The sequence below is a fragment of the Bremia lactucae genome, assembly GCF_004359215.1.
Source record: "Bremia lactucae strain SF5 chromosome Unknown BlacSF5_NotPlaced_200_SHOA01000120.1_2678225bp, whole genome shotgun sequence".
Lineage (NCBI taxonomy): Eukaryota > Oomycota > Peronosporomycetes > Peronosporales > Peronosporaceae > Bremia > Bremia lactucae.
Window position 1 is genome coordinate 1271188 of NW_027152213.1, and position 18056 is coordinate 1289243.

The 18056-nt window shown below is 44.5% G+C and overlaps 8 protein-coding genes across 8 annotated transcripts; 4 read left to right on the top strand and 4 right to left on the bottom strand.

The window, feature by feature from the left end:
- Positions 1–620: 620 nt before the first annotated feature.
- On the bottom strand, positions 621–2281 carry CCR75_000642 (uncharacterized protein). The gene is made up of 4 exons (XM_067958748.1): positions 2095–2281; positions 1775–2011; positions 1397–1690; positions 621–1327 (listed from the first exon to the last, which is right to left on the bottom strand). Exons 1-4 carry the CDS (start codon positions 2203–2205, stop codon positions 953–955), a joined length of 1017 nt encoding a protein of 338 aa, XP_067814583.1. The 5' UTR covers positions 2206–2281; the 3' UTR covers positions 621–952.
- A 218-nt stretch (positions 2282–2499) lies between these two features.
- On the top strand, positions 2500–3579 carry CCR75_000641 (uncharacterized protein; the record flags this gene model as incomplete). The annotated part of the gene is made up of 5 exons (XM_067958747.1): positions 2500–2649; positions 2727–2836; positions 2913–3097; positions 3163–3232; positions 3304–3579. The coding sequence occupies exons 1-5, from the start codon at positions 2595–2597 to the stop codon at positions 3577–3579; spliced, it is 696 nt and encodes a 231-aa protein (XP_067814573.1). The 5' UTR covers positions 2500–2594.
- Positions 3580–3645: 66 nt separating this feature from the next.
- On the bottom strand, positions 3646–5278 carry CCR75_000640 (uncharacterized protein; the record flags this gene model as incomplete). The annotated part of the gene is made up of 8 exons (XM_067958746.1): positions 3646–4077; positions 4147–4299; positions 4354–4407; positions 4572–4636; positions 4705–4778; positions 4850–4941; positions 5012–5107; positions 5177–5278. The coding sequence occupies 8 exons, from the start codon at positions 5276–5278 to the stop codon at positions 3646–3648; spliced, it is 1068 nt and encodes a 355-aa protein (XP_067814581.1).
- Positions 5279–5412: 134 nt separating this feature from the next.
- CCR75_000639 (uncharacterized protein) lies at positions 5413–7071 on the top strand (the record flags this gene model as incomplete). The annotated part of the gene is made up of 1 exon (XM_067958745.1): positions 5413–7071. One exon carries the CDS (start codon positions 5413–5415, stop codon positions 7069–7071), a length of 1659 nt encoding a protein of 552 aa, XP_067814658.1.
- A 77-nt stretch (positions 7072–7148) lies between these two features.
- CCR75_000638 (uncharacterized protein) lies at positions 7149–7946 on the top strand (the record flags this gene model as incomplete). Its single annotated transcript, XM_067958744.1, has 1 exon — positions 7149–7946. One exon carries the CDS (start codon positions 7149–7151, stop codon positions 7944–7946), a length of 798 nt encoding a protein of 265 aa, XP_067814657.1.
- On the bottom strand, positions 7176–9248 carry CCR75_000637 (uncharacterized protein; the record flags this gene model as incomplete). The annotated part of the gene is made up of 6 exons (XM_067958743.1): positions 7176–8564; positions 8639–8680; positions 8743–8838; positions 8918–8977; positions 9040–9072; positions 9126–9248. The coding sequence occupies 6 exons, from the start codon at positions 9246–9248 to the stop codon at positions 7956–7958; spliced, it is 963 nt and encodes a 320-aa protein (XP_067814313.1). The 3' UTR covers positions 7176–7955.
- A 2275-nt stretch (positions 9249–11523) lies between these two features.
- On the top strand, positions 11524–13122 carry CCR75_000636 (uncharacterized protein; the record flags this gene model as incomplete). Its single annotated transcript, XM_067958742.1, has 1 exon — positions 11524–13122. One exon carries the CDS (start codon positions 11524–11526, stop codon positions 13120–13122), a length of 1599 nt encoding a protein of 532 aa, XP_067814312.1.
- A 64-nt stretch (positions 13123–13186) lies between these two features.
- CCR75_000635 (uncharacterized protein) lies at positions 13187–16132 on the bottom strand (the record flags this gene model as incomplete). Its single annotated transcript, XM_067958741.1, has 1 exon — positions 13187–16132. The coding sequence occupies one exon, from the start codon at positions 16130–16132 to the stop codon at positions 13187–13189; it is 2946 nt and encodes a 981-aa protein (XP_067814508.1).
- Between the last annotated feature and the right edge of the window lie 1924 nt (positions 16133–18056).

Consider the following 18056-nt stretch of genomic DNA (forward strand, 5'->3'; position numbering starts at 1 on the left):
ATCTCAGGATCCTGCGCACCTGTGGCCCTTGATCTGAATCATGTGTTGAGCATCCAGTCTTCATTGGATACAGTACGATGGACAAGGGACAGTGGCTTCTCTTCTGCAGTCAGTTTGGTCCACAGCTTTTCTTATAGTCAATCCATTTTATAATTTGCTTTGAAGGTTAAGTGCTATAGAAAATGTAACATGTATATAGATGTGTGCTTTGAGAAAGCTCCATAGAAGACTCATCATCACCGAGATGGGCGAGTCGTGAAATTATTCGCTTAAGCGCTTAAAAATTGCCACAAGAGGAGATATATTACGGATGTTAATATAGTGGCTGGAGCGATTCAGCGTATTATTGATCTCATGGGCAAGATGCCTGGTACATTAACTGAAAGACTAGGCTTGCAACAAAGAGCTAAAAGGTTTGTAGCAGCTTTAAGCATATAGCGAAGAAGTGTAGAATAATTGTTGATCTTACTTGTGAAATACTTGAAGCTACGGCTAGCGGCATCGCGTAAGAAAAGCCGCATACGATACGTAAAGTTTGCATCGACGATTTATGGATTGTGGCAGGATTTAACACATCCCCAAGAACATTATATCGTGCGGTATTTGAAAGAAACACAAAACAAAGGATCTTGGAATAATTTTGTAAAAGGATTGGCAAATGATGCGCTAGTAAAAATTTAAGATAATCATCTTAATTAAACTTATTCATCTTAAGTATATTCAGTACTGCGCATATTAACGCATAAGAAAGTTGCAGATGTAAAATGCAGGGACTGATACTAGTACCTACAAACGAGCATGTTTTCGTACGCATAGACCTTCGAACGGATGAAATTGGCTGGCTGGCATACATGAAATAGCCTTCTTCGATACATTTTTTATAATCCGCTGGGTGCATAGCCTGCCTCGATAGAAATTCACATCTCTATAGCTATCCCTGTCGTACAAGATATCAAGATACTGTGAAGTCAAATATTGGGCGAATGACGAGTGATTCCCACTCTACAAGCTGAAAGTATGACTCGAGCATTGGCAAGCGATTGCCAGCAACGGCCGAAGTGCTGCCGTACTTGCCACGAATGGAGATCTGAAATCCGCCCTGTCCATCCATGTTTCGCGCAAATTTCCACATAAAAAACTCATCAGTCCACACGAGATGCTGTGCGTCATTTGTCGCTGGTACCACGGATTTGCTAACGATAGCAAACGTATTCTTATCAATCGAAATGCGGTACACAAGCGTCATGGCGTGGCGTGGAAAGCTCTCTCCGACAAATTGATGAATATTGCGCGTCAAATACATGTTATCATTCAGCTTTTTTAAAATCTAATCAAATCAACACAGTCTGTAGCGTCAGAGCAGTAGTAGTACAACAAATTCTTAAAATTAACGTACACAGAACTTGTTGCGCCGGCGATGTAGTAGCTCTTGCTTTGCGTCATCGTAAAACATCTTCCATGTTTCATTAAAGACACAAGCCATGTCCACTTCGTTAAAACTTTTTTCAGAAAACGCGTGCATGTACATCGACTTGGATTCACGCTTAGTCTGCCATCCCATGTACGTGACGGCTTCTCCACTTACTTGATACTCGAGCATCTCCAAAATAGCCTCCCGCGATGTCTTCTCGAGCTCTTCATCGGACGGATATTTGACATTTTTCATAAATTGGATGCTATCAGTGGACGGCTAATTGCCACAACAAATCCATTGCAAAATACCCTTGAGTCTTATCAAATGCATTACTTTAATTCAGGGATTATGCGCACGCACCGGCATGGCCTGCTGGATTTTTTCAGCAAAACGTTGGCGCTTGCGGTTTTCAGTCAGCAGAAATTCTTTTTGACGACGAAGACACTTGGTGAGCTCCATAACTTCAACGTATTTTTCAATTTTGTTCGAGCGCTCTAGCGAAAGATTTGACTTGTCCTGAGTAGCACGGGCCGCAATGCGATTGGCAAGTAAATTCTCCAGGCGCACAATTTCAATCCGCATCTGCTCATTATCCACCTACAGACGCACAACGCGTCAGTTCTTTTCAATTAGCACGTTAAAAGTGGTCACACTTGGACACTGCTTTCTAGGAAACGCACACCGGTCGAGTTCTTCGAGTACGGGCGGCTGGCTAAGTGTCTCTCATCGTAATAATCGTCGCTTCCAAGTACCGCCAGTGTGTGCTGCTCGTTCTCCACATCTAGCGCCATCGTCTGTCCGATCGCTGGTTCCCCGCTGCGAAACCTCAAACCGCATAGCCTTGAAGGCCGTATAGTATCAGATTCCCCGCACGCATTCTAAGGATTAGAAATCTCACAGTACCGTAAGCCTGTGAGATTTCATAGAGACTATAGCTTTTTGGAGTGCTACACCAAACTAGTGTGACCAACGTAACTCTTTGTTTACACACTCTCGTCAGTCAACCCATCCACGTCTTCGCCCCGTCTGTGTTTATTCGACGCTCCTCAGAGGACGCCCCTGCGTTGTCACTCGCAAAGTTGAAGCCCGAGCCAATAAGCTTCGCTTGGCTACGGGAGCCAGCGCTTCCGTGATCTGTCGTCACTTGTCAATTTCTGTGGCCTTGGTTAGCTTCAAAGACATGGGCGATAAGAAGAAAACGACATCGCGGTCACCACAAGCCGTTCCTATCTGTGGTACGTTTCGTGTCGCAGCGTCCGCAGCTTTCAATTTAAAATGCAGATACGTCTTTACGTTTGACGATGGGTTTAAGCACCTAGCGATGGACGAAGTTTAGAGAGTATGACGCCAATCGGCATGGAAGCCGAGTGGGATCCGTATGTCCACCGCAAACGTTTTGGGGTTGGTTTGCAGCCCATTGGGGTACGTCGTCTGTATTTCGAAAGGATACGAGATTTTTTGAACAGCTTCTGACTTTCATGCAACTTTTTGATACTAGGGAGTACTCCGCAACGATTGGACGCCGCTTAACACGCCGTATACGCCGCAACTCATGAAGCTGCACTTGAAGCGGCACGAGGCTTATGATGAACGAGACGAGTACGATGAGCGCCCTGGTAAGCAATTTGTTACGACAATCAAGTCGAAGATCATTCTTGCGATGCAGCCGATTCAAAAAATTCGGTAAACGCCATCCTCGCTCTAACCTCGGACGTACGAGCTAACAAGTTGTTTGCTCTGCGGAGTAGGGTCGCGGTAGAGCGCATGGTGGCGACCATAGTGCCACGAATTATTCAAGAAAGCTCGTTATTTGCTAAGGTTTGTTTTCGCACGACATTGATGAAACCAACAGCAAATGAAGTGGTTATTTTTTACACCTTGGTATATAGACGCGTCCGTGGATCGTGTGGCACTTCACAGCCGTGGTCTGTGTACCATTTGTCCTGCTTTTAAGTCCGATGCTTATTGCACTCAGCATTTGCACATCGCCGATTTGGATTTCCGGCTTTGTTGTTCTGGTCGCCCGTCTTCTCCTGCGTGATACTTCCACTATTGAGGATGAATTTCATCCTGATTTCGAAGAGGAAGAAGTAACGAGTCCGCACCATCCAAATTCCATGTACCGGCGTGCTCACCTCACTAACCACTATATTCAACGAGAATGAATTAGCCAAACGTGTGAGATCATCAGATTTATTAAAATTCGTATCTTTTAACTTTTTAAAAATGACTTAGACTGCTTTAAAAGTCACAAGTATCGCACCGACTAGAGCTGCCGCGACACTAACGAGAAATTGACGAGAAAAATTAAAAGATTGCGGTTTTGTCGATTCCAATGGTTGTTTCACGACGACTTCGTGTTCTGTTATCGTCTCAGCGTTCTCAATCGGAGTCTCCATCACTGTAGCCTCGATTGGATACGCTTCGCTGTCGTAGTGCAGGTGCACGTCTAAAATTGAGCCAAGAAAGTCTGTAATCAGCACTTGATCAATGGAGCGGCCCAAATTGTCTGTTCGATAATCAGGCGTTGACTGAAGCATTTTCTGATCGTAAAAGTTGAAAAGATCGAGGAGTGTCCCATTGCGAATGGAGTCGCCAACTTTCATACGCTGCAGGTAATCGAGCGTCGAGAAGGTAAAGCGATCGATAACCGAGAGTCCTAACTACATTCATTAAACAACAATCTTTTACTACGCGTCGCGATGGCATAAAAAGTATTGAATGACTCAAACCTCGGAATCCGAGTGGTGAGCGTATGAGTTCTCACCCGTCTTGGAGCTACCGATAGTAACCACCTTGGGAGACTTAAGCGCATTGGACAGAGTACCTGCCTGGCATGTGTCTACCATAAAGAATATTTCATTGTAGCTGCGCTCTGGGTTAGACTACTAAATTTCATGATGCGTTGTTAACAGCAGCAGCACCTACCGCTTCTTCACGTGCATTTCTTCAATAGAATCAGCAAGATCTTGACTCGACATTTCTTCGAAATCCTACTTTAGTCAAGTAATTCACTATAAAGTCGAAACGATTATCGCAGGGAGGCGAATTCACGTGCCTGGAACTTTAAAAATCCATCGCCACCGTGTCCAGTCATGTAAAGCTGCAAGCAATATTAGTTCAATGAAATATGTCACCGCAAGCTCTAGGATCTCACAAAAATGTTGCTGTTTTCATCCGTATCCAGCTTTTTTGAAGCGGGTGTCCCAGGTTCGTGACGGCCTACAAGCAACTGTTTCGTTCGAATAATTCACAATTGACACATTCTCCCGCATTCCTATTTTACGCACCTGTAAGGACTGTGATGAAGTTGGCTACCGAAACCTCGGAGCCGCGATAATCGACTTCGACATTTTTCCCGTAGCTGCGCTTAACGGCACAAACATGACGAATGAATTCTGTGACAAGCTCTAAATCCAGGTTAATGAATCGTACAGATTAATCTTTTGTGTTCGGCTATTGAATACTTGTCCCGGAAAACAGTTGCGAGCATTGCACGGCATTTGATCCGCCAGCATCAGGATAATCTGCAGGAAGTTTCGTTAGACTTCAACCTAAGATCACATCGTCTTGCATTCCTATTCTTTTGTGTCTGACCTGGCTGTCTGGGATGCCGAGCCGCTTCACCGAATGGTAGAGTGATAAAGCATTTGCGATGTGTCGGTAATTGCTCCAGAAGCGAGACGTGTCTACCTACAGAAGAGACGTAGCCTTGTCACACCTACGCTGTACAAGTCTTGATTATGTTCAACATTTACGTACAATCACAGCCCAATTGTTCGTGTGGCGATGGTAATTCTCTCCGAGAGCAGCATGAAGTGCCAGCAGTATAAGACTCCAAACCGAAATATTAGGACGCGACATATTCATAAATGTTGGGATACAGGAAGGGTTACACTTATACTATATAACTCCATGATTCTGATCATGGGAGTACATTCGACAACGATCCTTATATTGTAGAAGTGTAACCTGCCTCATAAATCTGAACTTGTAAAATGTCGGAGGTCCTCGTAGCAGTTGTCCGCGTCAAGAAGCGCGATGGACGTGCGGAGTTTTCGCCTAATGGATTGCGCTGGACAGCTGATGCATCTCCGGAGGTTCCTGATGGACAGTGTCTGCCCATCGTTGTGCCCTGGAGCACTGTACAGGACCAGCAGGTTTCCTCTTTCTCGAGCCCCAAGGCTATGATCCGTTTACGCCTTGCACACAATTCAACGCTTGTGTTGGAATTTGTAGCTACTTCCACTCGCCTAGAAGATGCATTTAAGGTGCGTGAGCAAGCTAAAGACTACATTGCTCGCCGTCTGCGCGAGAATGGTGCCAGCGGAACACATTCCAACGCCGCGGCGCTGTGTAATCCTACAGAGATCAAACAGCGTGCGGCGCTCTTAGCTGCGAGTCCAACACTCAAGCGACAACATACTGAGATGGTGAATGATGGTTTAATCTCCGAAGAGGATTTCTGGGCGAGCCGTCGTCATTTGATCGCTGGAGAGGCCAGTAAACGACAGAAGACAGCAAAGACATCGGCAATCTTGACAGATCTCGCAGCGGACAATGAAACGGGTGGCAATGTCGTCAAATACAATTTAAATGCCGAGGTCATTCATCAGATCTTTATTCAGTATCCGGCCGTGTACTTGGCGTACCAGGGACAAGTGCCTGATAAAATGACCGAGACGGAATTTTGGGGTGCATTTTTCAAGTCCAAGTACTTTCATCGAGATCGAAAGGCTGGGCATGAAGATATGTTTACAAAGTACGAGGAGAAGGAGAAACAGGAGTCAAAAGGTGCGAGTATTGACCCACGTGGACTTGTGGACCCACTAATTGATCTCACCACGACGGAGGAAGATGCAGCAGTCCACCCGATCCGAAGACACTTGAATGAAAAAGACAATCCATTCAGTACTACAATAGCGAAATTCAATCGACATGGCGCTTACGTACTCGATCCTGCCCATGCCGGAAATTTGCAATTGCAAACGAATCGCAAAAGTCATGCACAACAGTCGGTGGTGCTGAAAAATCAGCCAAAAGGAGGTTTTCACGACAATTTAAAAGAAGCAACGTTGCTAGATGATCTTCAAGATAAAGTTTTGCCAACATACAATCCGCTTACGTTAGAAAACGAATCGCGCTACTTTCAGCACGCAGAGAAGATTAGTGTAGCTGAAAGCAAGGTGTCTGAAAACCTTTCACTTTTGGATGCAGCCGAAGCATTTCGAGCAACGTGCAAGGCTTCGATTGATTTAAAAATGGCCTACCCTAGTTCCAAAACATGCTTTAACGTACTTGCCGAAGTCGTTGCGTGCTCGGATTCAACAAGTGATTCCGCTTCCACCTCGTCGGCTGCAAACCTCGCAAGTGGCGCGTTAGGTGCGGCGTACATCCCCAACGAGTTTAAGAAGCAGGTTTACAACCAATTCCATGATGTGTGTGAATTGTTGCGGCATTTCCTGTCGTTTAAGGCAAAATTAGCGGCAGGTGGTGGTCCGGAAGCAAAACGGAAATTGAACAAAATTGTCGAAAAGATGGGATCCAAGTACGATGAGCTCGTGAAATTGCGCGAATCCTTGCCTCCTCATGAAAAGAATCTCTTAGCACCTTTGCTCAAGCCATTTGACGATCAGCTTAATCTTGCCTTTATTTAGCACCCTTATTGCAATATTTGCACTTCAAAATATACGAATAGACTTTGTTGTGATATTCTTATTTTCTCTTCTCTCGAATGGAGGCAGATAAAGCGATGGCAATGGGCACTAGCGCCTTTGCTACTGAAGTAGAGACCTCAGCTCCACCTACAACGTCTCAAATTGTCGCTTTTTCGTTTCGCAATCCTTTCCACGATGCACTGCGTGACTCCACGCGCCGATTTCCGATCGCTGGGAAGTCAATTCGCATTGATCAAGCGTGGCAGAGCGATGGAAGAGGGGGTACAGCATTAGGATTCGGAGCCTCAGTATACGATGCAGCGATTGCATTATCGCTATATATTGCTGATCATCCACACTTGGTGAAAGGAAAACGTGTTATTGAATTAGGCTGCGGCCCAGGACTCGTTGGAATCGTAGCTGCTCACTTTGAACCCAAACATGTTGTCATTACTGATGGTGATCCCGCGTCGGTGGCACTCACACGCCATAATATTCGCCTCAATGACGTATCCGAAGAAATTTGCACGACGGACAAGTATTTATGGGGCGATTTGAAACATCACTTGGTGGAAGAGCACGACAGCTTTGATATCATTCTTGGCGCTGACATCGTTGCCTGCCCATACGCTTCTGCGTTTAACGCGTTATTAACGTCGTTAGAAAAAATGGCTACACCCAAGACACTCGTGCTCCTTGCGTACAAGAAGCGTCAACATTTGGAAGAAAACTTTTTCCACGAGTTTGAACAGGTGTTTCAAATCGAAAAGATTCACCGATCCCAATTACATCAAGACTTTCAAGATGGAGACATTGTACTGTTTTGCGCACGGCTAAGAGACGTATCGTTAAAAATGATTGAAAAACGAGATTGAAAGTCTATTTCACGGTATGGAGTGCATGTTTGTAAGTTCATCCTTTGTCAAACTGTCGATCAAAGTGCGACTAAATTCGTCGGGGTTTTCCATAAACATTTGATGGCCACTATTTGGTACACGATACAAATCGGCAGCTTGACCCATGTTTCGAAAGTGCTTAACAATTTCTTGTCCACTGCGGTAGTCCATCCAATCATTTTCGCCGTAAATGAATGTGAGCGGCATTTTCACTCGATGAGGAAGTAACATATCCACGAGTGGACGTACAGCATGCGCGCCTGGAGCAAGATGCGTAGTCATGGCGCGTTCGCCACTTGGTTTAAGCGCCCAGTTGTGATACAAATACTTTCCCAGCTCCTTTAAATCGACACGGCCATCTCGCATGGCGCTATTTTCAAACATAAAGGAAGTTCGGCGATGCACAACGTTTTGAACAAGTTTTGGTCCATAAGGTCCGACAAATCGAGCGATAGACAACGGAGTCATTCCGTTCTTCCACGCCAAGTAGACCATCCACCTGAGCCACGAACGATTTCGTGCCTTTCCTTCTTCTGATTTTGGATCCAAAGGTGGTGGTGGACGTGGCACACCAGCTGGAGAGGCCAATACAAGGTGCTGCGACAAAACGCCAATTGAGTTTGATACTATAGCGAAAACAAGTACGAACATAACGCCACACTTACGCTTACTTGGGCAGGGTGTTTTAGCGCATATGATGATGCGAAAATCGCCTAAGATAAGTACACAAACGTCAAATGAAGCATTGAAACGGGTTGTCTATACAACAACTGACTCCCATCGAGTGGCCGCATAGATTAAAGCTCTCCAGCTTGATCTCCTGTCGCCACGTCTCGAATGAATTCACGATAAAGTCATTGGCACTGTCGTACTACATATCGTATACACATGAATATTCACGTCAAATGTCGTCATTCTTAATTGCGCCGCGAATAGCCTGGTATACATACGTCTTTAAAGTTGAAATCAGGACGATCCGAACGACCGACACCAATCCACTCGACTGCATACTATCATCAAATTATTGTCGTAAATACAATACACATTGAAGCAATAATTCAATTTGACGTACCACATTAAAGCGCTTGGACAACTTTTCCAAATTCTATATGTAAGAAATTGTTAGTTCAGCTTCTCGACGACCTGCTTCAGACTCACCATTGCCCACACTGCGTTGCCGCCAGCAAATCCATGAATCAAGACAAGATTTTCAGCGCTTTTGCGATTATTCTCGACAGAGCAAGGAACTACAACGGTCCCGAGCTGGGCCACTTTCTTCATCTCGAAAAATGTTGAAATGGCGCTAGATAAAATCTTACGCTCCGACTCCTCCAACTTGGTGTAGCTTGCGGGAATCCACTGCCATAGTCGCCCCTCGGTTGCCAAGCCTAGTGCAATAAACACCGCTTGAGCGATAATTATTCAGCAGGATATTGCCAATTAATATTGCAAAGATGCAGCATCCAGTACCTGTGGTTGCGGAAAAGGTGCGAAACATTTGTCAACACTTTACTACGATTTCTCGTTTTTAAAGTCTTTTGTCGTTTTTTCGATTGAAAATCAATATAAAACTTTATTCGTTTATATAGTGACATGTGTATAACAGTGTTTAAAAAATCGAATAATACAATTTTGCTGTATTTTTTATTTATTTTTGACAACATGCAACGTAAGTTATCCCTGTCGAAGAGCGCTACAAATTGGTTTATCCTTATAGTAATCAAAGCGACTTAGCTGCGCTAACAAGTATTCTCTCGCAATGCGAGTGAGCAGCTATATTGGGGTAAAAAAGGATGGCTTAACGGCTGCTTAGACTTCGCATAAAGCGTAAAGGTTAATCTGATTATTACTGAAAGAGGTAATAAACGACAGCTTTGACGCCTTGCTCATGTTTACGCCATGCAGAGGTGATATTGTTAGAATCGGTTGGATTTGAAGATACAGTTAAAGTTGAGTTTATGTTGTTGTCTTTCGTGTATCCTCAAATTGTGTCTAACGTTTCTACTGCCTGTAAGTGTCCAGAGCATTACTCTGTACATTCACATCGTTTTTAACTTGAGTGCTTTGCCGTGGATACCGGATGCTTACAACTGTTCGACTGTTTACTTCAACATTTACAATGATCATCGTTTAATCAAATGTCAGATGCCATGGCTTGTCGTGAACGCTTCATGAACTTTTGCTAGGTCCAATACCTAGTACATGCAGAAACGGGCAGATTATTACCTAGATAAGCCTGGTAGTCACTAAACCGCTCGAGAGATCGAGGAGGAAGCTTATAACGTCTCCACAAGGATCATTTTACGCCACAGGGCCTTAAATCAAATTCATTCTACGTCAATAAAACCTGCTTAACCGTAACAGTCAGCGGTCACTTGTGAAGATGTGGACAAGTTTCGCACCCAAAAATGCACCTCGTGAAAATAAAAAAAATCGGCAATCTACAAATTTTCACCGTACATTTCTACTTAAGCATCAATTCGTAAACGACGAAAAGATAGCCGATCTTTCTCGCTTGCTAATTTTTTTAATTCGATCGCTGCAAACCGTTGGTTTATCTCTCTCCCATTTGTTATGAGCTGCTCATTGTTCTAAGAAGCTTAGTTTCAGTGGAAACTCTAAGCTTCCACATTCCAGAAGGTACTTGTATAGACGAGAGCGATGGCCCATCTGATTGAGTTGATTCGATAAATGCACAGCTGGTAAGTTTAATCTATTTATCAATAATGTCCTTATAAAGCATTTCTAATAGTAAAATCCTTATTTGCGCTCCTGGCCCGATCTCTTTTTTCGACAAAGCTTTCGATATTCTCCCCCACCACTTGTCACAAATCTCTGCATTCAGCTGCCACCATTAATTTTTCGGACTCCACGAGGATAAGCATGCAGCTCGGTTCCGATTTTCATGTGTCATAAACTGTATCTAAGTGACCCCCGCGCAATTTCTTCGTTCATTTTCCGGATTTTTTTTGATCCAGAAAATGGTACAGTAAATATATTGACCAACATCGATTGTTGTGCACCATAGAAACCCGCGCTGCATGTAGTCTTAAGTTTACTAGGCAAACATATTTAATGCAAATTCGTGCTTTAAAAAGTGACAATGTTTGAACAACATTGCCGCATACCATTGGGCACCGCAATATGGCGTTACCTCCGTGACAAATAACGGAGAAGCGAGAAACTCCGTCCTCAAATCATCGCCTTAGATTTACTAATACAATAAGTCATCGAAAGATACGAGCCGTCCATTTGTGCCCACTTGAGTTCAGGATTGACAAAATCCACTGTTGCGTTTGTCGGGCAACTTTTGACCTCGCTCTCTTGCGATTGCAATTGTAAGACTATTTCCGCCCATCCCGCCTTGGAAATGGAAGGTCTTTGCACCACTCATTGGCATTTTCGCGCTATAAGTCGTAAGCCGGAATCAATAAATCAGAGCTGTGCGCCTCATTCGCACCGCCCTGAGCTCTACAAGCGGTGAACTTGGACGCAGACGTGGCTCACGAATACACAGCAGCTGGCACCGTATAGGGCGAAAAGCCAATCGAGCAAAATGGCGCCAACTTTTGAGTCAGTCCAGAGCACGACACCAACCTTGTCGACATCAGCTAGCACGTCTGGCGAAAAGAATACCACAGTCCTTACGACGAAGACGTCGGAACATACTCAAACGTCGACATTTGCGCAACAATTGACAAATTCCCTCGCTAACGTGTCGCTAAAAGACGATATACAGCCACTAAATAACAGCATCGAATGCCGACAAATGGAAGAAAGGTGCAATGGTAGACCGAGTAATTGTAGCAACGACTGGGATTGTTCGTACAATTTCCTCACAGCATCCTCCAAAATCGCTTCCGAGACTGCGAGTAGCAACACTGATTGGAATTGCTCGTATTACAATCTCAAACCACATCTTTTACGCGCGACTTTCTCTGCATCATCGTCTTCGAGCACGCTACTGTCGGATGCTGAAGTGAACCCGTTGCGACACTCAATGGAAGACCTTATGGTGCACGAAGAGACGCTCGAGGAAGAAATAGAGGAAGACAGAGACCACGCAGTAACGCGTTCTATTTTTGACATTATTCGTGTTATTGGGTCGGGGTCCTACGGCACAGTATTATTATGTTGCTTGCGTGATTCTCCTTGCCGACTCTTTGCGGTCAAGGTCGTCTACAAGTCAAAATTAAGTACAATCTACAGTCTGGATGGAAAATCCAACGCTTCTCGAGAAGCTCAGCGCTTGCTTACAGAAAAAAACGTCCTCGTTGCAGTCAATCATCCCTTTATAACCAAGCTCTACTGCTCCTTTGAAACTCGAGAGGCGCTTCATTTTGTGCTCGAGTACTGCCCTGGTGGTGATTTGTACTCCCTCCTTGGAAAGTTTGAAAAGAATCGCCTTCCAGAAGACTATGCACAATTCTATGCGGCCTCCATTGCACTAGCCTTGCGTTATTTACACAAACGTGGAATCATGTACCGGGATCTTAAACCTGAAAACATTTTGATTGACGAAGCTGGTTTTGTACGTCTCGCGGACTTTGGCTTTGCGCACGAACAAATGAAGCGCTTTGAGAACAAGTGTACGAGCTTTTGTGGGTCAGCCGACTATATTGCGCCAGAGGTGCTTCGAGGGGATGGATACGGATTGGCAGCGGATCTCTGGAGTTTTGGTTGTGTCGTGTATGAAATGCTGACAGGATACCCACCATTCTATTCCCCACGCGATCGAGCCAAACTCTTTCGAAAGATTGAAAGAGATACACCAAACTACTTGAGTCACTTCTCACCGCATCTTTGTGATTTTCTCTCTGGCTTGCTTCATAAGAACGCAGACCACCGTCTAGGCAATGGCCCGAATGGAATGCAGGAGATTTTCGACCACCCTTTTCTCGCTACTATCTGTTGGCCCCGTCTTAAAGCAAAGTTAGTGGTTCCACCGATCATTCCAAACTTAAATAGCGAGTTGGATACTTGTAATTTTGAAGAGCAGTTCACGTCACAACAAGTGCAAGGCCACTTTGAATTTAAAGAGCGCGAAAGGCAAAGCGCTCTAGCTGATGAAGATGATAACAGCTTTTACTTTGGGGATTTTGACTGGTGTGCTGATGAGTTGCATCTTCACGATGATGATCGCATTTTGTGCTAGTATATAGCGGTAGGATCTCGTGACTGCATCCATGGAAGCAAAAAATCTATGAGTCATGTCTGAATTATACGTGTATTACAAAAGCTTCGTCGCATACTTGAGTTTGTTGATCCAAACATGCTTTGATCCATTCTTTCGTGACTACACGCGGTTCAGGAAAGCCTTGATGTCGCAAGCTTTGAACACTAGGTGTTAGCCTTTCCACTTGTGCATGGTCACTAATGACAATGTGTGTAACGGATGTATCAATAGAGTGGGCAACAGTGCCACCATATAGCCTCAGTTGCTGCTCCAGGAGCTTCATCTTGCCCATGACGCCAACATCCTGTTCCTCCATCCTTGAGACATTACTGCGCTCAAAGTAGACAACACAATGGCATAAAAACGTAAAAGCACTTTCGATCGCTTCCACTTCTTCCATTTCGAATGTTTTCAATGTATATTGCCACGGCAAAGTGTTAAACTCATCCTTGGAAGCTGTGGCTACATCCCGCAAAATGCGTTGCAAATCGCTCGGGTTAATGTATTCAGTATAACTGTCGCCGTATCGATCATATTCTTGAGCGAGCAGTTCTCGTTGTGTTTGAGTCGCAAAGATAAAATCGTTTGCTTTCAAAGGCACTAAGCGAGACACGAAGAGACAATGAAAGATCCATTTGACGTGCACGACATTAAACAATCCCTGCTTCTTAAGATTAGCAACCTTTAATCCAGCATCAGCAGCGGCAACAACATAGTGTGTGGATCCAGCAATAGGGTTTTGAACAATCGTGCCTCCAAAAGAGTACAGCATTTTCTCCACCGCCTGCTTTGATAAATGCATGGCATTCTTTTCGATAACACTGGCTGGAATGAATGACATCGTATCGGATGAAGGCATCTGGTACTTTCCAGGAAGCACACAAAATTCCAGTCCTTCAAACACATTCCGCTCTTGTGCGATACCTTCTAAGTCTGCTCTTGAGTATTCTTGAAGGACGCCAGTAGCACGCAGATTGGAGACTGTCTGGCGTTTCGTAGGGCGTTTTAAAGCCCCTTTTTGCCCCAATACAACTTCTGACGCCCGCTTTGTAGATTGGCTCCCACGCGCCGCATTAAGGTCTTGGAGACTTATGCATTGGTACCATTCCTTGTCATTTCGAATAGCTTTACAACGCGGAAAGCGAATTGTAAGCCCAGTTTGGTATTGTGTCGTAAACGAAAGCTCAAACCCATATACTTCGAGGATTTTCGAATGGCGTGGGTCGATCCAAACATCAGGTCGCAAGTCGCTTTTTGGAGGCTTCCAACCACTCAAATGAGGAGCGATTTTAGTATCATCCCATGGCTGCCAGTGCGGTGCTAATTCTTGCCTCATTTGCTCCAACTCTTCCAAGTTATACCCCGTTCCTACTTTAGCAAACGTATACACGACTGGGCATGGAGCGCCTGGTTTCATTGCTTCTGCTGCCCCCATTTCGTCTAAGGAGTGAGCAAGTACTCCAAGTAGAAAGACGGATACGTTGCCACTTCGGCGTCTCCCAGTACCGTAGAATCCACCGACAATAATTGTATCCAAGTCTGTTGTCATACCAGCGTAATCTGGCTTGAGTTTCAACCACTTTTTGGTTTTTCGACTACTTTCCCCGCACATGTAATGTGCATTCAAGTCTTTCATAATCACGCCCTCACCCCCATTTGATAATTGCAAATCAACCTCTGCCATGACCTTGTCATGCCGAACCTTTGCAGACGCATCATTAACCAGCTTTTGCTCAACTATGACAATGCGATGATCCAATGGCTTAAGAATGCGAAGCAGCAATTTACGTCGCGCATGTAGAGGAAGTCCCATTACTGCACTGATTTCACCTGGACCTTGAAATACTTCATGAATCAATTGATTAGCTTTTGGACTTCCACCGAGGTAAACAATATCCCACACAACGTAACATAGCCATCGATTTGTTCTTTCTCCTTTTCGTACGGCATTTGCCGTATTCTTAAGTAGTCCAAACTCACGAAGACGGTATTCGGTATTGTCCCAGACCATCATTTCTCCATCCAAGATGCAATCGACTCCCTGCTCTAATTGTGACAGCACATGTGGCGTAATCGAAGGTCCATACTTGTCAGTATAATTAATACCATTTCTCGAAATAAACTGCACCTCTTTTCCACAGACATGACACGTGATCCTTTCGCCATCGAGCTTTGGCTCCAAGACAAAAGCATCACAATTAATTGCACTAATGCACTCGCCAAAGTTCACGCGTTTGGCCAGCATTGGCGTAAAGACTTGAAATGGCTCAAGTTGAGGAACGTACCGAATCGCCGAGTTTCGCAACTCTCGGCAAACCTTTTGCAGATCGTTTGTGTGATTGTACATCTCTACGGCATCCGGATGCATGAATTTCAAAACACGTTCGTGTTTAAGTCCAATTTTAAGGTCCTTCAGCACGATTCGGATCATCCACTTCTGCTCATCAGCAGCATACTCAGTCGCGAGCTGCATAAAGACTTTCTTACGAGCAGCATTGCTATCGGCCTGGACCAATTGATCCAACAAATAATTAACGTCTTGTAATGTGTGCGGCACCTTGGATTTTGTCCTCATGCTTTGGTAAAGGACGACTTCATACAACACGGCAGCAAAGTCGCCGACGGACTTGCTATTGACAATCTTAGGATCATTAAAGTGTTCAAGCTTCTGTGCATCTTTACTCATCGGCGCTAATCCTAGTATGTCAATGTATAGTTTCGCAATTTTCTTTTCTTTCAACATGTACGTGCGTTCGCGGTCTAAATGAGGCAGCACCAAGCGAATAAGTGGGTACAGGTTCCCTTCACCCACTTGGGCGCGCAGATTGGCACTAAATAAAAGTTCAAGCTTCAAATCGCTCTTGTTTGTGGCTTCAGTGGCATTTAGAACAGAGCAAAGCGCCGTGAACGACAATCCTAATGCCGCATTCTGGTCCACCGCAGCTTCCATCTTTATAATGACAACTAATTGAAGGTTTTGACTCATCATTATTTTTTTAGAAAAGAAGTGTTCCTTTTTTGGAAGTATCCCTCGACGTATTCTAAGAGTAATAAATAGATTTATCGGGTTACGTGACATGCCGTACTGCCGAAAAACATTCGAAAGCTAGTGAATCACAACAACTTGTCAGTTTTCACCTTGGTGGTTTCTTTAAGCGATGCAAGACAATAACTTTGAACTGCTTTCGGCGCAGCAAAAGCATGATTTTTTCGAACAGATCGAGACGTTGCTATCGCCACGACGTCGAAGTTTAAAGTCGATTTTAAGCGTGAAGTCGCAAACCATTAAATTATCGAACGAGACGCGGCGTCAAGCGACAAGTATCGCTATTAAAACAGAAAAAATGCAAGAACCAATGGCTGAAGAAGCGCACGATATGCTTGAGCTCGGTGGCTTGCAACATGAAAAGCGACCTCGAAAACAACGGTCGTTTGGAGGTCAAGCCTCGAAGAAGTCAAAAAATGCAAGTAGCTTTATCGATCCTGGCACACTTCTTTTGAAGGACAAAAAGGTTGCGTTGCTTCCTATTGGATCTGACATGGGTCGTAAGCGACTTGAGATACTACAGGGCATGATTGAAAAACTAGGCGGAAAGGTAGTAAATTTGCCTGTAAAGATAGGTCCGAGGACAGGCGTTAGGTCGGGTAGTGTGATTGCTATTAAGTGGGATGAAGTTTCCTTAATTATTGCAAGCATTAAGGTGACACCAGAAAAAGCAGCGGAATTTTTGCGCGTAGATACCTTTCCTCCGGCCAATATTGAGGTCTACACGCCGGAATGGTTAGTGTATTTACTACAGGAGAAAATGGTGCCGCCAGCAGGAAATATGCTGACATGGTCCGAGCAGCATCTCGTACAGAGAGAAGTGACGAAATATGACCAGCATTGCAAGGAAGTGGCAAAACAGCTAGAGCAGAAAGGAGCTAGAGTCGACAAAGGAGATGACAGCGACAGCGACGAAGGCTCAGACTTAGAAAACACAGGAACGCGACAAATAATGCGAGTCGCACCCATTCAATTAAACAGTCAAGATTGTCGCGAGCAACAAGCAAAGCTTGACGAGAAGAACCGCAAGCTGGTGGAGGCGCGTACACCAATCTTTTACCAGAACAATCCTGGGTTTCGTCCAATTAATGAGACAGCGGTGTCAGGTTCGAAAAAAGTTAAAGGCGAAGGATTTATCTGCCAACGATCATCAGGTGAATCGAAATATTTTCTTGATTGTCAAAACCTTGATACATGAAACATGCTGTTATTGTATAAGTAGTTGTTCAGCAAAATCTTAATGCGCATTTAACCGATCCGCTCGAGGAAATGATGGAGTTTCTTGATGTTGAAAGGGATGTTTGGCGGCAGTATATGTACAAGGTGTTTTGTCTTTTACAAACTACAAGTGTTAGTAGAACGGGCTAATAGATAGGTTTGAATGTCAAACAGAAAGTGGTGTCCAGTCTGAAAGCCATGCGCCATCGCGTTTGCAGTGTGAAGGATTTCAAAGACATGCATTGGGTCAAGGGGCGATTGCGAGATAAAGTTATCGAGATTCTCGAGACTGGCCGTCTGGCCAAGCTTGATGCTAAAAAGAGTAATCCGAGACTGGGTGCCTTGGTTAAAATTGCTCGAATCTGGGGCGTTGGTCCCGTGACGGCTGCAAAATTATATGGACAAGGATTCAAGTCTGTGGCAGATTTGCGAAAGCCTGGCGCTGCCGCTGGGCTTACCACTCAACAGCAAATTGGAGTGAAGCATTATGAAGATTTTTTAACTAAGATCCCGAGGTGTATTGTATTGCATGCACTTGTTAAAAGAGCTCGCAATTGACATGTTGAATGATTATGTGGAATCAGAGACGAAGTACACGAAATCGAACAAATTGTCGTTAATGAAGTTCACAAAATGATACCAAATGCTA